Source organism: Aythya fuligula, chromosome 1 (assembly GCF_009819795.1).
Source record: "Aythya fuligula isolate bAytFul2 chromosome 1, bAytFul2.pri, whole genome shotgun sequence".
In the NCBI taxonomy this organism is placed as follows: domain Eukaryota; kingdom Metazoa; phylum Chordata; class Aves; order Anseriformes; family Anatidae; genus Aythya; species Aythya fuligula.
The window spans coordinates 181,960,667-181,988,310 of NC_045559.1; the positions used below are offsets into that span (position 1 = coordinate 181,960,667).

The following is a 27,644-nucleotide window of genomic DNA, read 5'->3' on the forward strand; positions in this document are numbered from 1 at the left end:
GCATGTGGTCCTGCAATGCTGAGTGGAATGAAAAAACCACCTCTGCCAACCGATCAACTAGCATGATCGGCTACGATCATGCTAGTGCCACCCAGGAAGCTGTTGGCTGGAAGGTGAATTGCCGGCTCAGGGTCAGCTTGGCCACCAGGAACCACCACATCTTTGCCTGTGAAGCTGCATTCTAGTCACTGCCCCCAGCCTGTACTTTGTAGGACCTTGCCCTTGTGGTTTTTTTTTGGATTTCATTCAGTTCCTTTCAGCACCCTGTCTCTCTGGCCTGTCCATCTCCTCCAAAAGGCAGTTCCACCTTCCTGCAGAGTGACTGCTCCCCTCAATGTGTTGATCAGCAGCTAGCTTGCTGAGAGCGTTCCCTGCCTGTCTTCCAGGTGGTAATAAAGAACGAAGTGGTATTGGGTCAGGTATTGATCCTGGAGTCAGGCAGTAATACTGCTGAGCACCACACTTGGTGGTCAGCCTAAAGGCCCTGCCAGTTTTCCACCAACCTGATTTTCCAGTTATGCAATCCACATCTCATCAATTCGACTATAAAGGTGATATGGGAGACTCCATCAAAGGCTTTGGTAAAATCAAAATACACAATAACCATTTGTTTCCCCTTATCCACACAGCCAGTCATCTCTATGCTACATATATCAGTGCTATGAAAATAACTAAATGTATTTCTATGTCAAAATTAATTTGTCATAATCCAAATGTTTACCTTCAACAACTGGTCTACCTTGCTTTTAAGCAACAGTAGCTGTTGATTGTCGTCATGTAGCCTGAAGATAAGTATTTAACTGTAAAATCATTTTCAAACCATCTTGTGCTGATCAAGTTTCCTAACTTTTCTTATGCTTACTAAAAATGCTAATCTCAAAAATAACATTACAAGCCCTAGAACAACAAAAATACATTTATAGGTATCCATATATCTAATTTTAACCTCTTTATTTGGGATAAAGAAATGGAGGAAATTACTGCAGTAATTGGTAAAAATCTTAATGAAGTACTAACCTACACGTACATGACCTTGGTCCACAAGACACTGTTGTTCTCCCACTCCAACTCCCAAACCATCTGGCAAAGCCCATATTTAGACTTGCTGTCCTCTGCCAACCCAGCCAACCAGTGTGGTCTGGGCTCATCCTTACGTGCACTCTGTGACCTAGTTCGTGAGATCTCACCTGGTTAGGTTAGGACACCTCGTAATCCCTCAGTTGAGGCTGGGACCTGAAAGTATCCTGGAGAGGAGGTCAAAGAAGCGTCTCCTGGGGCAGCCAGAGTACACTGTGGCTGGGATACAGCCCTCAGTTCCAGCGTGTTCTCTACTCTCAGACTTTCTTGTGATTCCAGGGCCCTTCCTGAGACATCTGAATATATCCTCCTGTTTGACAACTCTTCGCTAGGCTGGTTAAATTCTTGAACCAGTTCTTACAATAGTTCTTCAGAAAACCTGGTAACGAGCGGTTACCGGTTAGCTCCCTTGGTGTTAAGATTTTATTGTTGCAGGCAGTGTACTGAATTATGATGAATGCTAACCTAAGTTCAAGTCAATACTGAAATTACTGGTTTGGTCTGGAATGTTTTCAGTATGTATTTTGAAAAGGTATTATTCAGTAAATCCTGAAGGCAGAATAAGCAGCAACATTTAAATGCAGTTACAGTACAGTATTTGTCTAAATTTTTGTTTCCTGATTAGGTATCTCAGATAATTTTATATTCAATCTACAACTGAAGTGATAATTCACTGATTAGATAATAGCATAAATTATAACTAGAGACTGTCAAATATCACCTCCTGCCCTAATACATATCAGATAAATGAAATTAAAATGACTTTTTACAGTCAGGCTTTTCATTATCCAGTCTACCCTCACACAGGAGATCTTACTGGATCACTAATCCAGCCAGAAACTGTCTGCTTTTTCTGGCTCTTTGCCTCCTGGTTTTCTGTTGGGTTAGTTAGCAAATGGAATTGGCTCATAGAGATTGACACGTTCCTGAACTGGCATAAGGCAAGCAGCAGGTGTATGCAGCTAAACGTGAGGATCAGGACCAGGCCATTTCAGGATCAGCAAGGTGTCATGTTGGCCCATCCCAATGTCACATTAGGGCTAAAATTCACAATATTTCACAACAGACAAGAGCCAACTGATTTATGCTACAACAAACTAATGGTAATACATAACTTGTTTTAAACTTGGGAAGCGGCATGTCTGCTATCCAACAAGCTCTAGCATTATCATATATGGCTTGCTGACCATACAGCAGAAGTAAATGAGAACCTACACTCTTTGTTCTTTCATAGCATGGCAGTAAGGCAAAATTATAGCCCATCTTCCTGAGAAAGGGAATTGCAAGTTTCTGTAGTAAGCACTTGGTCCCATGAACTGGTGAGTTGATCCCTTGCACCAGCCAGTACTTTTCTGAGCAGCTGATGAGCTATTTCAGCTCACTAACCAGCCAGAACCACATGCTTTTTTTTCCCAATTTTCCCAGTTTTTATGGGCTGTATGGGTTTATCAAAGCGTTATTGAATGTCAGAGCTGGCACTGAAGCAGATGGAGAAGGTGACAGGGAGAGCAGCAGAGGTGATGCCACCCTTGCAGCAGTAGGCCATTAGATCAATTCAGTCTACCTCATGAAGCTTTGCCTTAAGAAAGACGAGGAGGCATCTGAAATCCCTGGCTTAAAAATCAACATCAAACATTTTTCATGTTTTTTTTTTGTTGTTTTGTTTTGTTTTTTTGTTTTTTGTTTTACAAGATTTGTAAATTTTGTTTTGGCTTGTATACAGGCCAATATAGGACACAGATTAAAACACCAGCCAACATATATTGGCTCGTTGGCTATATTGAACTGATCGGTGTCAATTAAGACCGATTATTCTACGATCTTCCATCATGTCTCAGGTTAGGCACTTGCAAACTGCGCACAGCACCGACTACCATTACTAAGGAAGCTACAAGGGGTAGGCACTTCACATGTGGCTCAGAGAATTTATGGAATTATTTTCCATCCCAAAGAAGCTCTTAAAAAAAAATCAAGAAGCTTTAAAAAAAAAATATTTGCGTTTCGGCCCCGGCCCCTTCGCCCTCAGGCGGCCGCCATGCAGGCAGCGGCCGTTACCCGGCGCAACGGCGGCGGCGCCATGAGGGAGGGCGGCGAGCCCGAGGGGCTGGCGCTGGAGCTGGAGCGGGAGCGGGGCAAGCAGTGAGCGCCCGGCGCGGGGCGGCGGGCACGAAATGGCGGCCGCGGGCTCCACACGGGTGGAGCCCCGCACAGGGGTGTGTGTGGCGGGGGTCCCGCTGCCCCAGGCGGCTCTCCGCCCTCGGGGACGCCCTGTGGGTGGTGCAGGGAGGGTGGGCACCGCAGTGTGGGGCAGGGAGTGAGTGGGGGGTTGGTGGGGGCAGTCAGTCCTCGTCGCTCGGTGTTGAGGTGGTGAGGAGAAGGTGTAGGGCAGGGGACTCGGGTGGCACCAGGAGCTTGGAGAAACAGGATAAATAATCTCAGACATGTGAAGCTGGTATTAAAACAAAAAGGAAAATAGGACTGGGGGGTGGGAGCTGGGGTGCAGTAACAAGTGGGTTATCACAGAATCATAGCATATCTGAAAGGGACCCACACAGATCATGGAGTCCAACTCCTGGGTCCTCAAAGACCAACCCCCAAATAAACATAATCAGATCGTGTCTGTTTGGCATGGAGAAGAGGGAATGGAACAGGCTATGAGGTGCTCTTTATACACGCCTTCTTACCTTTTTCCACAGCATGGAATTAAACGGGCAAGTTGGATATCGCTCCACCATCAGTAAATACCTACAGGGAAAGTAGCTCATCTCCTTCTAGTGCAGTTCTGCAAAGAAAATGATAACTTGTTACTGCTACCAGTTAGTCCTCTTGCTTAAGCAGCAAAGATTTCAAGATTTTTTGTTTTTGTTTTCAGTTTGCTTAGGAAGTCACATGTTTTTCTCTGTTAGAGAACATTATTGCCTTTTGAATGTTAATAAATTAAAATTTAGAAAATGCCAGAAGCTCTTGCGCTGCCTTAAATCAGACCCTTAATATTTACATTTCTATACAATTTTGAGACATTTGGTTCCGTGATGATTTTTTCCTCCAGACGGTGTTTCCTTCAGTGTCTAGGTTATTCTAGGCTGAAGATTCCTGCAAACTATTCCTGAAATTGTGGACTTTATCAAATGTCTATTCATCGGTGGAAAGGGGGAAGCCAGTATTAACGGAGTCAAAATGGTTAGGCAGCTTCTGGGGTCAAAATGGGACACAAAGGAGCTTGGTCATGCTTACACCTGTGTGTAAGCACATGACCTTTTTCTGAATCTCCTGACCAGTAAGTTATGTGTCAGCGTAATACATAAATTATCCTCTGCATAAACCAATTCTTTGGTTTACCAGATACTCAAGCTTGACATTGTAGGTTCTCAGATAAAAATCTGAATATTGGCTTTGTTTCACTGCTTTGATTTTTTTTTTTTTTTTTTTTTTTGAATTAAGGAAAACCTGGGTATTTTATGCACCTTAACTTCCTGAGGTTGTTCTGCAAGACTGTGCCCAAAGTGCAAGTCACATTATAAAGCTGTGCCATTGCCAAGCAAAGGAAAAAATATGTATATTTAATAAAAGTCTCTATTTTGATGGCATGACAGAGACACAATAAAAAACTTGCTGCTACAGGTGGATTATGCAACTACTTCCCATGTTTGTCTTCTGTATGCAAATAGGCAACACCATTGTTGTCTATTTCACAAGTAATGTATTCAACCTAGCTGTTAGCAACCAGGTTTGTTAGAAAACAGCATCTAAACCAGTCACTTGTATGGTCTATGAATACAAAAAGGCTCTTTGAAGGTGTGATTCATCTGACCTACTTCGGCAGGCTGTTTCAGAGTGAGATGAGTCACACACCCTAAGAAGTTTTCTCTCCATTGGGTATAAAGAAAGCTGAGGCTGCCTGGCTCATAGATAGATGTCCGCATTCCTCCAGAGCAATCTCACCCTTGTCATCTTTTCACTGGTTTATTTGATTATTGTTCCGTTCAGGCAGTTTGCTAACAGCCCACCTACCACTCTAGTGAAGAAGGGATTTTTTTACTTCAAAGGGTAAATTGAATCATCCATGTCAGGAAGGGGTCTTTACCTAAGTACCTGCTGATTCTCAATGATTGTGGATATAATACTATGAAAGGCTTAATGAAAGCCAGTAGCTTAAATCTGACACTGAATTACTGTAATCAAGATTCAGCACAGGTTCTGTTTGGGAAATGTCATGGCAAATGTTGCTGAGAGAGGGAAGGCATGTAAAACACTGCAGTATACTACTTAATAGACAAAGAGTTCTTAAAGGCATACATTTATGCATGTCAGCTTACTCTATCGATTTACTTTTGTCGATAGGGTTGCATGTTAATTCAGCTTGTGAGATTTCAGCTTTCGTGGCTTTCCACATAAGGAAAGCTGTTGGATTTGCCCAGCACGCTGCTGACTGGCAGGGTTTCAGTGCTGTATATGCTCTTTCGTGTGGTGCCTTTTGCACTGTGTAGTATTGTTCCTGCTCTGTTCATAGATTCTGAAGGCATCTGTGTATTTTGTCTTCTACACAAACTAGTAAAGGTCTGTCACATTGTAGAGCTGATGTCCTAGAACTGATGATTTGCCTTGAGCTTCTCCCATAATGTTTCACTGGTTTCTCTCTCCAGTAAAGAAAATGGCTTCAGGCTGTCTTTCGGCTGATACATGCACCAGATACCCAGATCTGGATAACAAAACGTACAGGAAAATGGCCATTTTCCTAAGTGGCTGTCACTTTCAAGTAAAATAACACCTGCAAACTGTCTTAAAAGGAAACTCTGCATTTTTTTTTTTTAATTGTTATTTTCACTCAGTCTTCTTACCTGAACTGCAGCTTTTTTCTCCTTTTCCTCACAAGCACATTCCTGTTGTTTAGTATGCAAGCATGTGGTTAAGTTTGCCTGATGACAAACTGATGAGCTTCCAGAGTTTATGGACCTTTTTCTGTGATGCCTGTGAGTCTGCTGACATGGGAAAGATTCATAGGCCTTGAATATGTCTGGTTATAAATAAATGTCAGGTTGTCAGTAAAATCACACCTCAGCCCCTCAAAGTACAGACCAAGACACTGGACAAGCAGCTACACACAGCTGCTTCAAATTCACAGTAACAGATAAGTGGTGTGGGCTGTCATTTCCTATCACAATTAGAAATACCTCCATAAATTCAAAATACATACTCCTAGTACAATAAACAGCTGACATATTTACCAAGTTGGTTGAAGTGGTTTATTTGTATGTCTCTTTTCTGTCAGTGCAGGGACTATAATTTACTGCGTATGTACTGAATAAAATAGAGAGCTTCTACCTTGCATACTTTTTAGTTTCTATTGGAATATTAAATGTTTAATAACAATTTTTAAAAAATTATTTTCAGTTTCCAAATGAAAGTAAGGTTTTCTGTTGTGTAGCAATTACAGTCTGACACCTGACAACTTATCATTTCAGTGTACATTCTCATCCAGAAGGAATATAATTGGAAGTTGGCTAGCAGCTTTGCTAATGATGCAGAAAGAAGAATACAATCTAACTTCTGAGAAATATTGTGCGTAGTCTTGGAATGATAACAGAAATTAAAAACTGAAAGCACTGGATCTAAATAACTCATTTCTATTATGCTACCCTGCATCTATCAAAGCACCTATTTAGGGTTTTCTTGAAGAGGAAGAATTAATTAAATTTGGTTACAGCTCAGCTCTAATTACAGCTTTGACTGTGTCTAACTTCCAGGGTTCCTTCCTTCCAAAAGTGCCGTTTTAACACTCACCATCACCCCAATTTCCTCTTTTCCAAGCACTAAGTTTGACAGAAATCTGCTTTAAGGAAGCCATATCCATTTGTACTGGAATGATACCAACAATATAATAAGATTTTGTCTTCCTTCTTCCTAGCCATCTGCGTCTTCCATTTGGAGTGGAAGCAAATAAGCAGCAGCAAACAGATTTCCTCTGTTTTTCCTGCACCTAAGCTTTCTGACTCGTGTATTTCAGCTCTGTCTTTGGTGGGACTTTCACCATAACCTCTTCTGTCTCCAGTATGTTATCCATACTTTCATTCTTTGTTTGCCTGTGACCCCCTCTCTAATTTAAAGTTGGTAGGGAACAACAGCATTAGAGCAACAAGAGATTGGAAGATGCAGTTCTTCTCTGCCTTTAGAGGTTTCTGTCCTCCAGTGTCTTTCTTGCACTGAAAACTTACTTGAATTACCTTTAATTAACCTTCTGCTTATTTTATTTTCTTTAAATTCAGCACTTCCTCTCGTGCAGGTAGGTGGGTTGTGCTCTCATCTAAGTCCTCTCCTAGATTCTGCTACTGGTCATTGATCCAAGGCAGCAAGAGTCCAGTATCCAAGGTATATGCCAGGTGCCAAGCAGTATATGAAAGTAATCAGTGGGCAAAAAGTGTGTTTTCCTACAAGGAAATATTATTTTTTTCAAATAACGAATTTCTTAGGCATCCTGTAGTTGAAGAATTAACTCCATTTGTTTAATGCTGATGGTCTGCTGGGCAGATATTACATTTTAGGAAACATCTATGTTGTTTTGTAATGGAAGTAATTTTATTCACAAAATAGGCATTCTGTTGTTTTTAATGCACTATAATGCATTAAGTGTAATTAATGTTAATGTAACTATAAAGAAAAAATACATAAAAAAGTGAGCAAGATGATGTAATTACATAGAAAAGACTGATAGATACTTCATCTAAAAATACATTTGATTTAGTCTTTTTTACCTTAATAATTAGATTAATGTAATAGCCAATTAATTGATTTCTCAAAACCCATAGGCAAATGCTTGAAAACTCAATATTTGAATTGAGAAACACAGTAAAAGAACTGGAAAAGAGACTTAGCAGTGTTGAAGATGAAGGTAAGTGAATTCAACAGAATCTTGTAATCAGTTAGGAATTGTAACAATTTAATTCTTTTGGGTAGACCCTACGGAGATGTAAGCTTTTATTTAGGAATTTTAGTTCCTCGTTTTCAAACACGCTTATTATAGGTGTGATAATTGCAAACGTGAAATTAAGGAATGCTAAATACTTTGTATTAGTTTTTTTTCCCTCTTGTTATTATTTGAAGAAACAATGGATAATGTGGATAACTTGATAACATAGAGTTAGTTGGTTAATATTCTGGCCACAGTAAGCCCATTGAAACAAAACCCTTGATTTATATTTTCAAGCTGTTTTGTAATTCAAATGAATGCTTCCTCATTATGAGGATGACTAACGGGAGAGTTTCTCAGTCTCCAGAACAAAGTAGGAACAGTTTGAAAGAATGCTAACTTAAATTTGAAAACGCATAAAATAATTTGGGAAACAGAATAACCCTGTGTTTGTTTTTAAGGTAATGAATGGAAAACCAGATACGAGATGCAAGTAGAATTGAATAGACAGCTGGAAAGGCAAATTAGTATTCTAAAAGGCAAAATGGAGCTTATTCGTGGAAACCCAACAGGTAGAAATAGATATCCATAACTGTTTTTCAATAGAATTAGTGATTATATGTTGAAATCATTATTAACGGATTGCATCTTTTGCTTATTTGTAGATAAATTGTCCATTATTCGCATCTTTGATCAAATGCCTGTGGTGAGTACAATGGAATTCAATCGCTTAAGTATCAAACCCACGGTATAATTAAAGAACTTGTATAATTGATACTGTTCCATGACAAAAAATACCAGTGGCCCTGTCTAGAAACCAAAGCAATCAGGCCTGCTTACTTTTGTATGGTTTCAGATATGCATGCAGTTGCATGCATATTGCAAACCTGTTAAGGTCCCTCTGAATGGCAACACAACCCTCTGCTGTATCAAACACTACTCCTAGTTTTGTATCATATGTGATAAGAAATATCAACAGTTGCACTTACATTTTGAATAATATAGTTACAGGAAAATTCCTCATTTTACAGTAAGTACCCCATTTTTTGCCACACAAAGTGTCTGTTTTCAGTTATAAGTTTTTATTTCTTAATACATTCATATTTCACCATCTGCATTTTAACAAAGCAGAAAACATTTTCCTTTGATCTTGAGGAGAAAATTGTAGGAAAAAAAAACAGCAAATATTTTGGCCATTAATAAAACTGAAGTAGGAAATTAAGTGAAACATATTTAGATTCAGGACTATTTTCCCTTAGTCATCTGCTGCAATATTTTACTTTGAGACCTTTTCTGCCTCTTAACCATTTTTAGAAGTAGGGGAAGTAAATATAGAAGTGGTAATAATGCCTTGTTGCATAAGCAGGAGTAATGACCATTATCACAAGGCAGGGCTTTGAGGATTTTTATTTTTATTCCAACTTCTCATGCACTTAAAGATGTCATAGAAAGCCTCTCTTAGTGTCTCCATCTGATTCTTGTGCTTCAGATTCTGAAGATTAATGGGAGTTCACTGAGCCTAGAGGAGGCTGCATGCCATATTAGTGGGAATGATTGCTTGTTGTAAGCAGTATGTGAATAATTAATTGCTCTTCCTGATCTGATCCGTGGCCTTCGGGTAGTAAATATTCTTGCCAGTTTAAGTACTGTCCTAGACTCCATGGTGTTTTCTAGATGGCTGGATCTTTTTTTTTTTTTTAGACAACCACTTAAAAGCAATAGCAGAACAAAATCCTTCCCATCCCGCTTGCATATGTCAGGGAGTTGATTAGAAAATACAGCTGGAATTATATTTGAAGCACAGAACATTGCTCTAAAAAATTTACAGCAGAGTTTGCTTCAGACAAGGTTATTCCTGCCAGCCTGTGAAGCACTGACTGGCACACATGCTGACAGTATTAAAAGTGTTTATTTCCATTGAATTTCCAACACTGTCTTAACCAATCCAATTACACCTTGCCAAGAACCCAAAAAGTCATTACCAGTTAGATAATCTGTGAGCTTTATTGGCAGCTGTACTGCACTGATTCAGTACATTTCTAATCCCTACTAAATTCTGCCTTGCCTCTTCACCTATCAGCTATTGTTCTAAGAGGTTTGATCGCTGTTCCCATAAAAGAAATAATGACAGCAGAACTGAAAGATTCCTACTGCCAGAAGGAATCTAGGAAACAATTTGGAGAGGCCTGGACTTACACAGTTACACCTAGGGAAGTACAGAGCCCATGTGCCATGCCATATTTTTTCTCCTAGTTTTTCACCCTTCCAGTTTAGTGAATACATTCATCCGTTGACTAGCCAGAGGGAAAAAAAAACAACACGGTGTTTAGGGATTTAGTCAGATGTTTCATTTTGGCTTGTTTTGATTGTTGGAAGACAGAAAGAGAGGAAGAAAGCAGATGTATTTTGGGGGCTTTGCTGCTTTTTTTTTTTTTTCACTGAAGGTATCAGAACAGTCAATGTATTTACAGTTATTCTTGCAGAATGCAGAGCTTTTGGCAGGTAAAACATTGGTAAAAAAAAAATGCACAGATCAATTTGTGGTGCCTAAGCATATAGATTTATCCAAATCCATTTTATGTTTTTGAGACTTGTTCAGGGAAGCAGAGGGGAATATTTAGCTTCTCCACAGATGAGAATAAAGAGCAGATGTGGTGAGTGGGTGTAGAAAAGCAAAAGCTTTGCAGCCAGTCATCAATCTACATTCGCTCAGAGTAAAAATGCTGAGAGTGTGTATATATAAAAATTGAGTGTGTGCATTAAATGAAAAGTACATTATAATATTCAGTTTTCAACTTGCTGTTGCATATGAAGTTCTGTGAAAAGATAGCAAAGTGATTTTTCAGCAAAATGATACAGTTTCTAGAGTATGACAACAATGGACAGTAGATTTTGAGGAACATTTTTAGAAAATAAAATAGCACTTGCAAGTCCTTTTTGAGGTATCTCAAAGGTTGTAAGGATATTTATCTCACTTGGCCAGTCATTTAAGGTCTTACTGTAGACAACAGAAGCATGTCCACAGAGTAATTTATCTCATTTAGAGATAGGTACGATAAAATATTTTCTTGATATCAAGCGATACAGGAAACTTAAAAAAAAAAAAAAAAAAAAAAAAAAAAAAAAAGATTAGAAAAGATTAGTCATCAGGAACTCTGCTAGTGGGCAAACTATAAAAACCTGAATGAAAGAGAAGAACACAAACACACATTCTGGAGTGAGGAAAAAGGAAGGGCAGAGGATTTTGTGTTCATAAATTGCAATGATTGTTGCAGGTAGTTTGCATTTATTTCACTTTAGAATTAGAATCTTACTGATGAATGATTCCTTGCTGTTAAAAATAACCCTAATCATATAAATATACAACTATCCTTCTGAAGTTCTTATACTGTCTTGAGATATTACTTTTTTTATTAAAAAAATGATGGTGTCACATGACAGTAAATGCAGATTCAATACCTCAAACACTCATATTTTCATAGCCAAGATACAGAAGAGCATTTTTTTGTACTGAGGCTGGATTAAAAATAACCTAAACAGTGACAAGCACAGGGGAGTTGCAACACTGAAAACTGTTTAGTCAGTAATTTCCTTTATGTCTCAATGAATAATAGAAATGTCATACACTATCTCAGGAATAATTACAGATGGAATGCCTCCTCTCTAAAGCTTAACATGCTGTGAATTTTATTTACCCCCTTAAACACAGTGCATTCATTTGTTCACGTTTTTTCATTAAGTGAGTTTTGGTGAAATACATGTAGTCTGCTAATTTCCCGGGTAAGTAGAAAAAAAAAATGATTTATATCACCATTTCAGCAAGAAAGGATCCCTAGATAGCAGCTTTAGTATGCAAATACTGAAAGGCACACTACAGAATCAGTTCAGAAGAGCACACTCCCGATAGCATTGCCTTAGCAACGCTCTAGTTAAGATTAGCCAAAGAACCCGGGTTTCAGTCATAAATCACCATTTTCAGGACTGCCCAGCACCACAGTTGAGAAAATTCTCACAGTAAGGGCCAGATACTTGCTTTGCAAAGCTGCCTCTCTGACACCGTAATGACCACGTGCAGCAATCCTCACACTGCGACCTCGAGGGTTTTGCTGTCAGTTTGAAAGTGCAAGGGGAACATGTGGCAGTGTCACACTGGAGAAGGTGTTGGCAACGTAACTGGAGGGGCATCTTGTGTTTGCGAAAACATGCAACGAAGAATTTATATTTCTGTAGGTGTTGATGACTGCCTATAGGGAACATCAGCACTCCACGATGGCATAGGAAATGTTGACAATTCCTTTAGCAAGTCACTGTGAAGTGGCCCTGGTTGTTCTTGCTGGATTAAGTCACCAAGAGCTCTGTGTGAAAAACAAATCTGGTATCCTGTCTTCTCTGTCAGGCTTCTAAGTATTTTGGAGAAAGTTGTGTAGTCTGGTCTGACAGCCCTAAGCTGCCTCCTGCCTCCTCACAGACTTCCCATTCCTACTCCTTTCATCCGATTTAGGACAAGCGTTTTGGATGCCTCCAGGAGACCTTTTTGACTTGTATTTTTCCCTTTCTTTGTCATGTTGGCATTAATTGTTCCTCCTGGTGGCCTTGCACAAAGCAGCAGACTGTTTTACTCAGATCACTTTGTGGTATTCCCACAGGCAGAATGCACTTGGTATTTCAAAGAAAACAATCAGTGAGAAACCTCGCAGTCAACTGACATTATTAGCTGGCTGCTCTCCAGCTGGGTGCCAGTTCAGGAATTCCAGCGATGGCTTGGCGATTGACTGGGACCCTTGGATATCTCCCAAGGAAAATGTATAATGAAACAATCTAGGCTTTTTTTTTTCTGAAAGGCCTTGCAGGAGAGGCAGTAAGTGAAACATATCGGAGCCAATAACATCTTGTTTTGTCAATCTGAACCGCAGCAAGGGAGCAGTTTCAACTTCCTCCCCCCTAGTTCAGCAGCTGACCTCTCTGAAAAAGGCTGTGGAGACTGATGGCATAAGGATATGGGTAGCACTGCCCCACGTCTGGTTACACTGAGGGAGCTTGAACTTGCCAACAAGTCTCCAGGCTGATCTCTTTACCCTGGCCCTTGACAGTGTGTGATGCATACAGCACACTGCATTCATGCAGTTCAGCTCTGTTTGGTTTTGAATATATTGAATATTTGAACATCAGAAGAGCATACTAACCACAAGGGGGCACTTGACATTTAAACAAGTACAGCGATTCTTTCTTCACCTCTACTGAAGCCTTTACAGTATCTACCGCATATATATCGACTGCATATTGTATGTAGGAATATGCTATGCTACGTAATTTCTATGTATCATTTTTCCAGTAATTGCTACAATATACGTGTAGTGACTTTATTGATATCTGCTTAAAACTAATTTCAGTTACAGTAAAACTAAAGAGGTAACAGCTGCTAATGTTGGAGGGGGGAGAGTTTATTTTCTAAATAAAACTTAATTTTATTTAAAATGTGAAGTAGAATGGATTGCAAAGGCTTCTTGTGTGATTTTTTTTTCTCCTATACAACTGACAGGTGTATTTCTTCTGTTCTAACTCAGGGAGAATAATTAAAAAAAAAAAAAGCTGAATCAAATTGCTATAAGGATCAATAGTTTGCGTAAGCTCTGATGAAAGCATATTTGAGCTTCTTGATGATGTCACATATTTGTCACCTTGTCCGTTGTAGAATTATTGATTGTCACATCTGTTGCCAATGATATTAGGGCAAGGAAAAATCCAGGATGAGAATAACTTCTGTGTAGCTTTAAAATTCGGCCGCAGTAGCCTTCTGTACAACTTTGTTTTCTGGCAAGTGTTAAGCCAAATATGTAACTTCAGTTGAATGAGAAGAAAAATATGTGGAAAAAGAAAAAAAAAAAGAACTGGAGAATTGGTTTTCCCTTTGTGAAAATCTGGGCTTTTGCCACTGCTGGGCTCGAGACTTAATGTATCATTGCTCTGAGAGTGCATCTTGCTAAGCCCTGCAAAATTCCTTTACAGAAAGAAAGTATTCATTTAAAATCGCAGTGTGTCTTTTAGCTTACCAGATTGCTGAGAGGGGCTTGACATAGGCAACTTAATGAAAACTAAGAATCTTAAATTCAGGTTAAATCCCTTAGTCAGCTTACGTCTCCCTTTTAGAGATACATTGTCCAGCTATTCAAGGCTCAGTAGAAGAACCTGCAAAAAATCTGACTTAAAACAATATTTCAATACTCAGTTAAAGCAATACCAGGAATAAGTCATTTGAATTCTAAATAATCTTTTTCAGAATTTATCTTACTGGCTTATCCTGGAGTCTAGTTGGCAATTTCTTCTGGGAGAGTGCTGCATTGCTGGGGGGGGAGGGCTCCTTCTAGTTCCCTTGAGCTCTCACTGGGCCTTGCTTTGTATTGAGGCTGTTCTGTGCTCCTCCTAGAGCTCTGGTACAAGTTGGTGTTACTGTATGCTGTAAGCTCTGCTTTCTGGGAGCTTTTGCTCTTGTATTGTTTGACTCTGTTAAGCAGTAAGCTGATTGTATAACCATAAGCACAGAGAATTGAATCTGTTTCAATTATTTTTTATTTATTATTTTTTATTATTTATTATTTTTTATTTTTTTGGTGTTCGCTTCCCATAGAATTCAGGAAAGGGAAAACCAGTCCTTAATGGTTTGGCAGAGTTCATATGCTGGTGTGCAGGAGCTAAAGACTTCAGGTATATAAGCCCTCAGCTAGTTACTGAGTTACTGCCTTGACCGTAAGGGAGGAGGTAACTTACAACAAGTCTTTATTCACATGGGTCCCTAGGACCTGTCCGAAGTTGTACCACCGAAAATTTTATTATGTCTGTTTTTGAAATTACCTTCTATAATATCTGGGGACTTGGAGAGTTTTATTATTTGAGTAGGAACAGATATCTGGCTAGATTCACGTAAGAACTTGAGTATTGCTGTAACTGACCTCTACAGTGTCTGTTAGGTGCCTGGACCCAGGAACAAAAATTAGAAGGCTGTTAGCAACCTGAGAAGGGCAGATAGACTGGGATTCACAACAGTGCATAATAGAGATGAAAGACTGTTGGAAAGGTGGTAAGAAATGCAGAAGAACTGTGTTTGAAATCCTGTCTGCTTTCCAGAAGTATGCATGGCCTTGCATCCATTTTCACTTGTTCCTTTTCCATCCCTGTAAGTTTTGTTTTCCTGACTGGTGAGCAGCTTGGCTTCAACAATTATCTCAACATGGCAAGGGTTCTCTCCGGATGTGAGGTGCTGTCAATTAAAGCTCTCAGAGTGGCAGAGAACTAAAATGTCAGCCTTCTAATTCCTTTGTGAGTTAATTTTTAGACTTTTAGGCAGAAGATAAATCATTCCTCATGTAATATAGATAGAGCATGCTTATCACATTGTGCCCTGGTGGGACACAACCGGGACCACCAAAAAACTTTGCTTTGAGACTCTGTAAAGACTTTCAGCAGAAAACTAAGCACCTTGATTAAGTTTGTTCTTTGGGGAAGTTAGAATAGCAACAGTTCAGATGCTGACCTAAGTTTTATGACAACACCAGAAGTGAAGAATGTAAGACATTGCATAGACTGCTTTGGGATGTTAATTTCTGCTTGAAGTGTAATTTAGATGCTAGTCCTGTTTTGGTTTTGTGTTTCTCTTCCCAATCTGTAAACAGGGAGCAGTTTCACTTTCCTATTTCTCCGGGGGCACACAGATTCTGTAGAAATGATAACTGTATACTGTAGTCACATCAACAACTTATTTCTGTCTACTTGCTCATCAAAAGCCATGGTGTAGTACACAGTTTGCTTGCAGTTGGATCTCATCCTTGCTCCAGAGCTGAATGAGTGCCCAGGCATCTGCACTGGACCAGCTGCATTGGCAGCAAAAAATAGATAGCACTTCTGAAAAGGTTAAATGAAAAAAGATCTAAAAGTAGTTTGCTTTTGAGGTGAAAGAGCTCAAAGAAGTTAGACTGATACCATCATTGAGGAGATACCCAATAGCTCTGTTGTGACTCACAGCTGCAGCACCATGCTTGCTATCTTACAGAGCACTGATGGATGGTCTTGTGAGGAAATAAGTAGTGGGATGTGGATTTACAGAGCAGAAATTTGGAGAACTGCATGAACTTCTGTGTTTATTGTGTTTCAGCTTACTGTGGGGGTACAAAATACGTTGTACAAAAGTATATTGTCATGTGGTTGTAATCTTTAATGTGTAAGCAGGTCAGTAAGACCAAAAAAGTTAGTTTTCCCAGCTTGACCGTGCTGAGGCCTTTGCTATTGGTCTTTTTTAAAAATTCTGCACAGACACTGATGTAATGAAAAAGCACATGACCCTAGTGGAATTTAGCCAAATCTTCTCTTTAATCTGCAGCTTTCTTTCTGTCCTTGAATTGGCCAACATTAACTATTCAATATAGGAGCCTTCAGTATTAGGACAAAGGTGTCATCTGCATCCAAGGTACTTCTGTGTTAATTAGGAAAAAAAAAGAAAAAAAAAGAAAAACCAAATTCTTTTCAGTTCTCCAGTGTGTCTGTTGTAACAGATTAAAGTTAGTAACAGTTCAGTCATGTGTGAAACATTCTTGAAAGATACAGCTCTTCTGTATCTCTTTTTTTGAACAGTGGGAGGGGTTATCCTCTCTTGGCAACACGTTTTAACGCACCGTGTCTTTTCCTATGCTCCTGCAAAATCTTGACTTTAATGAAAATCATTCCTGGGGAAATCTCAGTAACAGCCAGAAATAGTTTTGTGAAAAATAAAGTTTGGAAATGAATAAGTAATGTGATATACAGAAAATTATGAAAGAGAAGAAAAGATGGAGCAATCTGCACATACTAGAAAGGAGGAGACTGGAGATTTTGAACTGGCAGATGTGTATGGTGGCCATCTGTTAGAAACCATTGGTAAGAATGTCACTTTACTGATATAGAAAATAGAATGGTTTGATGATGTCCAGAATCAAGGATGTAAGCTATGGACCTGAGGTGAAAACGCTGTTATAAGAATGACATAATCTTTTGTGTAATGGCAAAGGACATTTTCAAGTTCACTATGAAACAAGCCAAAGAAGACTGCCAGGCTGAATGGATGCCCAAAAGACCAAGGTGCTGACCGAGAGATAGAGAGCAACAATCGTAACAATAAAATAAAGGCCAACATGTGGCTTAAGATTGGGTTTGGGAATTTTTTTTTACCATTAGCAAACATTTATAAACAACTTTCTAAGAAACAGTCTATTCACAGATACCAGCCTTCTGGCATTTGCATGATGTGTAGGAAAAAATTACAAGAAAAAGGAGATAAGAATATTTGGAGAGGTTCTTAGTATTTTCCTTTACATGTTTTATACATGGGAAATGAGTATCTGGTGAATAAAGGCATTGCAATGTTTTATGTCAGTGAGAAGAATAACTGATACTGCTAAGACAATGGTCAGGTAGTCAGTACAGAAAGTAAAAGAGTTCAGCTATTCTGGCTAAAAAGATGCTGCAGTTAGAAATAAAAAAATAAAATAAAATCCTGAAACAGATCCTTCTTTTACAAAGAGGGCCTAGACAGACAAGTAGAAAAAAAAAGTAGAGCATGAGAAGTAATATATTGATAATGGAAAGATGATGGGATAACAAGTATTAAAGATACACATTTCAGGGAAGATCAAAACAGAAGTACATGTGGTACATTGCAGATACGAGAGACTTTTACATGTTTGTAAATTCTTTCTTCATCATCTGTTTGAATTAAATCATCTGGAGGAAGGATAGGAAAACACATTTTTATCACAATAATATTTGCCAATAGTATTGAAATACATACTGAAGCAACATGAATCACTTAAATGTTAGGACACCAGTATTTTCTTGTCTATATGTAGTTGTTTACTTAGCTAGATCTTTAGTTCCTAGTACAGGCAGTGGAAGTCTCGTTGATACAGTCAGCTTGGTATAGAGATAGGTATCTAAATTCATCTCAGTAGGTATCTTTGATGGAATAGTTGTGTAAGCAGAGACTTGCAGGCATTTCAGTACAGAATAGCCCACTGCTGCTTCAGAAGGGTACATGTCTCCTGTAACCCGTGTATCATATCTGCCACATACAGATGTCTCGGACGCCCTACGGCATCTCCAAGGACAGCTGAATTGTAACTGCTCAGCTGAATGACTCTGAGCATCACTGATTGTGCTGACTGTGACTCCTAGCAGGAGCTTAGTTCACATGCGGACTCCCAAATGTAGATATTCTCACCTCAGAGTGAATCCTGCCCATGCCATCAAATATATATATGAATATAATATTTGGATGGTTATGAATTTGGATATCGTATCATTAGATGACTGTTTCCAGAAACTGCTATCACATGTGATGCTTGTAAATAAAGACTAAAACCAAGCGCTAGTAATGATGAGGCACAGATCTCAGTGGTTGTGCTAGCACATTTTATCAGAAAATGCTGGCTAAAAAGGAGAGAATTCTATTTTAGATTTGGAAAATCTACAAGAACATTATAGAAAAGCCAGTCATAAAATTATCAGACCTAGTCATCATAAATTTATTTGTTTTAATTTAAACATTATATATACATGTATATATATTGCCTAAGCTTTCAATAAGGGCAGAAATTATAAAAAATGCAGGACAAAGAAAGAGCTAGCTAATGTCAGCAAGTATGTGGAAGAAATAGCAGTAACCAAATCCTAAGGAAAACTCAAGGAGCTGGTTAGGTTTAAATTGAGGGAAATGGGTAATCTCTACTTTAGGATTTTGAGAGAACTGTCTGGCTACATTACAGATCTGATAGCAAGTGGTTTTAATAAAGCTGTGGATGGTAGTACTGTGTGCATTAAATAATAGCATTTTTTTTTCTAGATGTAAGATAAAGGAGTAATTGGGGCAAAACAAAATTGAAATACAGATTTGTTAAAAGTGGTTCGTGCCAGGCAAACCTGTTAACTTTTTGTGATGAGACAATAGATTTGTTGTCAGGATAAATACAGTAATTCTGTTTACCGTGACTTCTACTAAAGATACCATGTCGCATGGGAAGTGGCTGATTAGTTTGGAGACAGTGATAATTAATCAATTTGTTGAAGGTGTAAGGAGCTGGCAAATGGAACATAATAGTGGATAGGAGGCTGCTGGGAGAGTACAAGCAGAGTTCTTCCATGACTGGGTTTGGGACTAATCTCAGCATGTTATGCATGACCTTGATATACAACATAGAAATAAATCACAACATTTTCTCCTGATACCAATTATGTAATATAATAGGTATCTGGATGTTGTTTAGAAAGAGAATGACATGGAAGAGTAAGCTATTAAAAATGGGTTTTAAATTTAATAGTATAGACCAAAGGACTGAGGAAGTAGTAAACAAATTCTGTTATGAATTGAGAGCTGATCACCTGGACACAGCTGCAGTGGAGAATCTATTGAGGGTATAGAGAGGTATTGTATTTGATCTCATGTTGACTGTAAGCCATCACCATGCAGCTGTGAAAAAGGAAAATGCAATCTTAACGTTTCTCTATACAGATAAAGAAGCATTATTGACATTGTTAAGGCTTCTGGAGTACTGCATGCTCCAGTATGGCTCTGCTCTCCAAGTCTAAGTGTGGGCTCCAGCTGGTGTACAAAGGGCTACTGTGATAGGCTGGACGTCAGGAGGGGGTTCTTCACAGAGAGGGTGGTTGCACACTGGAACAGGCTCCCCAGGGAAGTGGTCACTGCACCGAGCCTGTCTGAATTTAAGAAAAGATTGGACTGTGAACTTAGGCACATGGTCTGAACTTTTGGGTAGACCTGTGCGGTGTCAAGAGTTGGACTTGATGATCCTTAAGGGTCCCTTCCAACTCAGGATATTCTATGATTCTATGATTCTATGTGATGATCTGATGAAAGGAGAGGCTGCTGCGTGAGAGACCACTTTTAAAAGCAAGTAAAATGAACATTGAAATAAGACATTCCTGGTTTCTCTGTATAACACCAAGAAGAGCAGTTACCTTAAATATAACTGCAGTACAATAGCAAACAGTTATAAGCTTACCTTGAATAATCTGAGGCAAGAAATTTAAGAAATTAGTCTATTTAAACCTCCTGATAAGAATGTACCTACTGGATGGAGTGGATCAATTTATGAAAGGGATTACAAGAACCAGTTTCCTGTGGTAGAAATGGCGGAGGTCCCACTTGGGTGTGTGTTCTGACTGCACTACAGAGAACAGGCCAGTGCGGGTAACCAAGAGTGGACTCTGTCATGGTTACTCCCACAGAACCCAGTTGTACACAAGGTAAATGGCTCCACATTTTGGAGGGAAACAAATAAACAAAATACTCTCCAAAATACTGCTTTCTAGCCAAGTTCTTTTGGGTTACTACTGACATTCCCTGTACTTCTCCAGCCATTCCAGCAGCTCCCTTGGCAAGTAGTTTGAAGATGGATGTGCAGGTGGGATCTGAAATCTTCCTCCTTTAGAAAAGTAACCATGAGAGTGAACTTTGGTTGAAGTAGGGAGCAGTTCTGGCTGGTCACAACAAAGTGACTGTGCTTACCCAACAAGGCCCACAAGAGTGGAAAACTGTTATTTGTAGAATTTTAAAGCACTGGAAATGTGCAGTTCACAACTGATAATTGTAACATATGGTTAATTGCTTTTGTCTCTGTGGTGTGCCAGCCAGAACCTTGTAAACAAAAAGTGCACAAGAAGCAAATACAGCGACAAGCATCACAATGCCTGAAGAATAAGGGCTGTAATGGTGATGTCTTTACATAGAATGGAAATATTTGTTTTATTTACTATAACCACAGGGTTCCTTGAAGGAGGTTCTTAAACAACTAGAAGAAGAGAAGAAAAGTCTCCAGAATCAGCTAAAAGATTATGAACTTAGACTGGAACAAGAGGCAAAGGTTTGTAATCACTGTATGAATCTAGTCTATAAAAGCTGTTACGCTGTCTGACAGACAATGTGTGTGCAACACACAATAGAATAATTCCCCAAAATATGTCACTGGAAAAAGCTCTGCTCTGTATTTGTTTCTTCCTGTATGATTCAGCTTTTTAAGTATTTTGCTTACTAGTAGCCTGTTTTGCTTATTTTAAACACAGGCTTACCACAAAGCTAATGATGAGCGGCGCATGTACCTCTCAGAGATCTTACAGGTAAGCAAAAAACCTGTGTGACTCAGTACATTTTTAAAATCTTGATGCTCTCTTAATATAGCAATAGCATCTGTTAATGCCATGAGCTAAAGGTCTGTTATCACTTCATTCATCTTCCAAATTCATTATAAAAATTGCTTTTTAAAATGTTTAAGAGCTAGGAATGATGGATTACTCAATTTATTTTATTTTTATATCCATTTTTGCTTTTGTATCAATTATAGTTTCATTGCTTCCAAGGATAGTCAAAGTGCCCTTAACTGAGAAAGCTGAAGCAATCTGCTGATACTTGCTTGTCCATCCAATAGTCACAAGACTTCTGTGGCTCAGTTTGATGTTTCAGTTGAAGAACAGAACCAAATTATTAGGAGCAGTGTCACCCCCTTTTTTCGTATTTCCTTTTTTGTCTTTTAAGGACAAGCTATCCAGCCAATTCAGCATGACAATACAGTACATATTTCAATTAAATTTACAAGATAAAAGATAAGGTTTCTTGTTTTTATGAACTCAGAAGTTAAATTTTATTGCTGCAAATTATGTAATACATAAAAGTCGATATTACAACCTGCAGGGAACCTGTAAAGATTTCTGGTGCTTCTTGTTGTGAAAAAAAAAACAAACACACTCTTAATTCCTGAATAATGTGGAAGTAATAGCTTAGTGTGATATTCAGGAATGACTGTCATGTAATCCCTGTCATAGCTAACTGGAGTGAAAGGCTGTAATTAGCAGTGTTTCCATGTGGGCACAGTGGGCAAGTGATTCTCTTATGTGGTTCATTGCCGCTTTAGATAATCTGAAAGAATTTCTCAAGCTAACTTCTCCAGAATTAAACAAAGAAGTCCAGACTGATAACTGTAATATATTATCAGTGAAGCTGGGAACTGTTGGAGGAAGAAGGTGCTGCGTAAAAAGATATTTTCATTACTATATGCAATAGCATATATGTTGGGCTGCCCAGAAAAGCACTTAAACATGCATGAAAGACCGTTTGAAGTGAGGCATATGCAGTGGCATGTTGCTTAAGTAGGGCATTTGGGACTCATGTACTACATTTTCTGTACTCAATGCCATGATATCAGAACCATGTGGGGGCAATTCATAGAACCATAGAATGGTTTGGGTTGGAAGGGACCTTAAAAACCACCTAACTCCAACCCCCTGCCATGGGCAGGGACACCTCCCAGCAGACCAGGTTGCCCAAAGCCCCATCCAACCTGGCCTTGAACACCTCCAGGGATGGGGCATCCACAGCTTCTCTGGGCAACCTGTGCCAGGGCCTCTGAGGGAAGCACTTCTTTCTAATGTCTAATCTAAACCTCCCCTCTTTTAGTTTAAAGTCATTCCCCCTTGTCCTACCACTGTACCCTCTGACAAGGAGTCCCTCCCCAGCTTTCCTATAGGCCCCCTGTAGGTACTGGAAGGCTGCTATAAGGTCTCTCTGGATCCTTCTCTTCTCCCGGCTGAACAACCCCAACTCCTTCAGTTTGTCTTCGTAGCAGAGGTGCTCCAGCCCTCTGATCATCCTTGTGGCCCTCCTCTGGATTCATTCTAATAGGTCCATGAAAATAATCATCTTCAGGTTAATCTACCTGTCTTCAGTTGCTGACTTTGTTGTGACTGGGTCAGGAATGCTTGCCTAATGCATTATATAGGTGGAAACATAGCAGAAACCATTGTCCATAACCAGTGAGACTTGCTTCTCTTCAGTGCTAATTATTTTTTTGTTTCTGGTAAGTGCAGGATGTTTTCACACATCTTGTAAAATGTAATGTTTAAATAATCCAGATCTTGAATCTTCTTTAGGTAGCTCCAAAATCTAGTCCTAGGCTTTCAGAAGTCTTCACTGGCCTGGTATAGCTGGCACGTGGTATGTCATGATTACCACGCAGTTATTGTATGTTCCTGATGGACCTGTTTTAAAGAGGCTGAGAAAATTCGATTTGCTTGTGCTAGACACTCAAGTGTGCGTGGCAGCCAGACAAGCCCCACACCTGCAGCATTTTCTGTTTCTCTGACCTTGGCATAGCCGAACCTCTGAGAGGTAGTTCTAGTAAAGGCAGCTGGAAAAGCAGCAAGCGCTGGGTGAGGAGGAAACACCATGAGCTAAGGAGCAGCAGAAGCAACTGATTTAATCCTGCTCAGATTCTGTTAAATGCAATTCCAAGGGTAGCAACTGTTGTTTTCAGCATGTCCAGAAATGTTGTCGTGACCTCCAGAGTATGCAGAGATTTCCATGCTGTGCTGTTTTTCAAGTAGTACCTGTTCTTAATTAATACTTTAATCATTCAAAAGTCCAACTAAATCACTACAATTTAGTACATTTTGTATCCCATTCAGAAAAGTATGTTAGAAACATAGTGCTTCTTCATTGAGAATATGGAATTCAAGGCGGTATAACCAAAAATAGGCTAATTTTAAATCACATAGTCTCTGATTATCCAGATACTTCTGTGTGGCAAGGAATTTTGGCATGTGCTCTGTTCCCCCAAATCAACAAGGCATTGGTCTAATATGTGCTTAAAGTATTTTGTGGCAGTAAGACTAGAATTGGTCAAAGTCAGTTTGAAAATATTTGACTGTATTGACTGTGATTATGATTAGGATTTAACTTGCTTTGTAAAACTTTGGCTATTGCAGACTTCATCTACACTTACAGTTGTTGAAAGGCAAAAAGCAGATGCTCTGAGAGTCAAGGGAGAAAGCCAGATACAGAGGTAAATTTATTCATATTCGCTCTTTTTCTGGTGCAATTCTCTGTTCATGTTAAATATCACTAAACATAATTCTAATGATAAAATAGTAATCTTAACATCATTTTTGATACTGCTTTTCAATCTGTTTTATTTAATACTAAGTATGTTGCATGATTGAAAATAGATATATTTAAGTGGCTTCTCTAAAATCTAGCAAGCCCTCTGATGTTTTTCCCTTTCAACCTGTATTAAAAAGGTCTAATTTTTTTCCTTATTACTTGCAGGACTGGGGACAGCAAGAGTACTCTTTAATCCATTAAGAGTAATTCAATTAAATAATTGCCTAGCCTGGTGCTTTTTAGTCCGTAGAGACTGTAAGGCTTTTTAGGATGATAATGTGAGTGATTTTAGTTGGCAACATAAGAAGGTTTAATTGTTCAACAGATTTCTGTTTAGTTATATGGGTTAGAAATTTAAATGTGAGACGAGCCCACCTGTTCTGAGCTGTAGAGAAATAAAATTAATTTCTGATTGTAGTGCTTCTGAGAATGCTTGAAATCAGGGGAGATTTATTTTTTAACTGAACAGAAAATATTAAGAATATAAAGTATGAAGAATACAGGGAATCACATCGGAAGTGTGTTGAACCCAGTATCCTGCCTCCAGTCACCATAAGTAGATGCCTACAACAGTGTGTAAAATCAGGGCAGGCAGATAAAATGTTTGCTTTTGGAACTCTCCCAAACATTTTCTGTTTGAAGACTTCCTGAGCTAATATGGTTTCTATGTATTTAGCATCTCACAATAAATACTGTTCCATGAACCCACTTACCTATATTATTAATACTAGCATCCACAATACATACTGAGAGCATCTAAAAATGTAATGAGTAAATTATAAGCATGAAATTGTGTATGCGTATTTGCTTACCTGCTTTATCCTTTCATTCTCTGTAAGCACAGAATAACAGGATTTCGAATTGGAACAGTGGATTTTCATGCTCCAGAGGAGGATTTTAGTAGAATATGAATTAACATAGTACAATATGAATTAATGTCTCTAACTGAAGTTTCTCAATACAGAAAAAGCACTATGTGGGTCTGAGGTTCCCCATATATATCCAGCATGTTGCTTCTGGACCCAGTGATGCTTATGTATTGGGTTTATGCGGCAAAATTTTGGTAGTGAGGGGGCTGCAAGGGTGGCCTCTGTGAGAAGAGGCCAGCAGCTGCCCCATGTCAGATCAGGGACAGCTCCGGCCAGTGACAGTAACTGGGGAGTGATCTCCCCGTCTTTATCTCAACATGAGCTTTTTCCATTGTATTTTCTCTCCCTTTTCTTCTGAGGAGAGGGAGTGAGAGAGCGATTGTGATGCTCAGGTAGCCATTGGTGTGAAACCACCACTGTTTAACATAGCCCATGTGAAAGAGGTCAGGAAGTTAGAATTAGGAGAATTTACTGTCTTTGCTGGGAGATTAAATATCATCACCCAGATGCTGAGATTTTCTGAGGGTTAACAATGAACTGTGATTTTGTTGTGGGTTTAATTAATTTATTTTAGCATACCATTGCTTACCTGAAATTATATGACCGCGGGTTTCTCTAATTTTCTTTATATCAAACAAAAGAAAATAAGGTTTCCTGTGACTGCTGGTCTCAAAGGATGCATATTGTAACCAAATACCCATTTTCCATCCACTTTCTCTCAGAGGTTTTTCTTTTTTAACTTCAAAGTACTTTATACACAATCATCTTTTAAATTGTCCATAGTAGTGAAGGATCTAGTTTGCAAAACATTGGCTTCTGTGACCAGTGAAAACTATTAAACTATAAAACTATTACCTCAAGCTTTGGTCTTAGTATACAACACAGATATAAGAATGGGGATTTGTATTTTAAATGCTTGATACAGGTAAATGCCCCTCAATCATCACAGTTATTACAGTCACTGCTATATTATTCCTTTTTAATTATGTTTTGATTTACTGCCTGAAGGTTGTTCATTCAAGCTGACATTAATGAGAATAACTTAATCCAAGTAAGAGGAAATAGGTGTGACTGAAAATAAACTGTTCTTGAGAATAATTTGATCTTTTTTCTGTCCAGAGTTCTTCTATTAGCCTTTCAGAAAACACCTGTCTTCACTGGATTTCAAAACATACCAAGAAACAATGTTTAATGTTTGTTTTAACTCTAGGTACAGATACAGAAAACCCCGTCCATATATTAAAACAACACTGTAATATTTTTTCAGATTAATTGTGAACACTAATTGTTGATGCATTCTGTCCCCTGGCCATCCAAATACAGAAGGCAAGCTTGAGAGAGGTCATTTTTTATTGTATTGCACAGTACACCAAAAAAATAGATAAGATGGCAACTGGGAAAAAAACATGGATATCTTGATGACTTAAGTGTCTGACGTAGTCTGAGCAGCCAATTTAATGTCACCCTGAGCCCTTACTGTTACACTGAGGCATATTGCAGGGCCTTTAGCTGAGTTCCAGCACTGCCATGGCTGCAACTGCCTGGCTTCTGGCTTGCAGCTGGCATAAGTCCAGCTGGTTCTCAGCGGAAAGAGGTTTTGCTGCATACAGAATTCCACACGGATATATGCTTGCTCCAGCTCTGCAGTGTTTTTTTGACTTTGCGTAATCAGTTGGTCCTAGTCTGAATTGTCACTTGGTTATTTAGCAAACCAAAGCCTTGGGTTCTGGTCTGCCAAGCTCCCAATCTTGCAGCTCCGTATCTCTGCGGGGCCAGCTCTCCCTTCAAGGCTGTGGCTGCTTGCAAGAGCTGGAACAAAAGAAGTGTTGGTCTCAAGAAAACCAGGGAGCCTTAGGGACAGCTTACTTGGCTGTTTGCCCAGAAATTTGAAGCTTGCACAGTTTGTGTCATCACAACTTCTACCACATAACAAAACATTTCTCTGGCTATCATCATGAATGTAAAGATGTGGGGGTGTGATATGTTTTACTTCAGAATGCCTATTACTTGAGAGGCACTGAAACCCCGTATATTGCCACTGGAGTACATGAAGTGCTTGTGTCTACTTCAGTGATGAGCAGGGAGAGAAACAAAGATGCTCTGTGTAGAGATGCATGCTGCTCGGTCATGAGAGCGAGCCTTCCAGTTTGTGGAATCGCCATTTCACCCCTGGAGATGTGCTTACATACCCACTGATTTCTCTTAGATCAAGATGAAAACAGCTCTGGTAGGTTTCACCTAGGTGGCATATGTGTCTCTGATGAGCACCACTTCAGAAGCCTGCTACCAGCAGTTCACATGTATGATCCTGGGCTCGAGAGAATGGCCACAGGCTGAAACACCTGCGGAGAACTGTGACTGCATCTACAGGGAGGGGTTTTCCATTTCTTGATGGGGATTGTGCAACTGATGAAAATGGCTCCTTTTAGCTTTGTCTTAGTGCAGATGTTTAGTATTCTGTTCGTGTTCTTCAAATGCCATCATTTGGATAACAGGAAGTAGTCAGGAATCATGAGATGAAGATTGGTTTAGAATGCAGAATAATTAAATGCTCTGCTAGCCCTCAAACCTAGAAATATGCTTGTTTTTTCTCCTCTCAGAGTTATTAATTCACCATAATAATCAGTTATGCTAATATAATAAGCATGCAAATTTCTAGCAGTAAAGCTTACAGCAAGTGTGACATTTGACGGCTAACTTCACCCATTTTATTTCAGAGAGAGATGCGGCATTCTACAAAACCCGAAGATGGTTAATCCTCAAAAAGGACAGATAAAAAAGACTGTAGGAGTGAAGCAGCTTCCAAAACTAAAGCACTGATTTA

General features: G+C 39.1%; 1 protein-coding gene across 1 annotated transcript; it reads left to right on the forward strand.

Annotated features, from left to right (window-relative positions):
- The first annotated feature begins 2 nt into the window (after positions 1-2).
- On the forward strand, positions 3-27,644 carry LOC116501412 (coiled-coil domain-containing protein 169-like). The gene is given in 10 exon segments (XM_032206992.1): positions 3-113; positions 3,030-3,135; positions 3,138-3,216; positions 7,881-7,963; positions 8,443-8,553; positions 8,647-8,687; positions 20,785-20,883; positions 21,083-21,136; positions 23,777-23,853; positions 27,538-27,644. Coding segments are annotated over 10 exon segments (864 nt in total). The 3' UTR covers positions 27,641-27,644.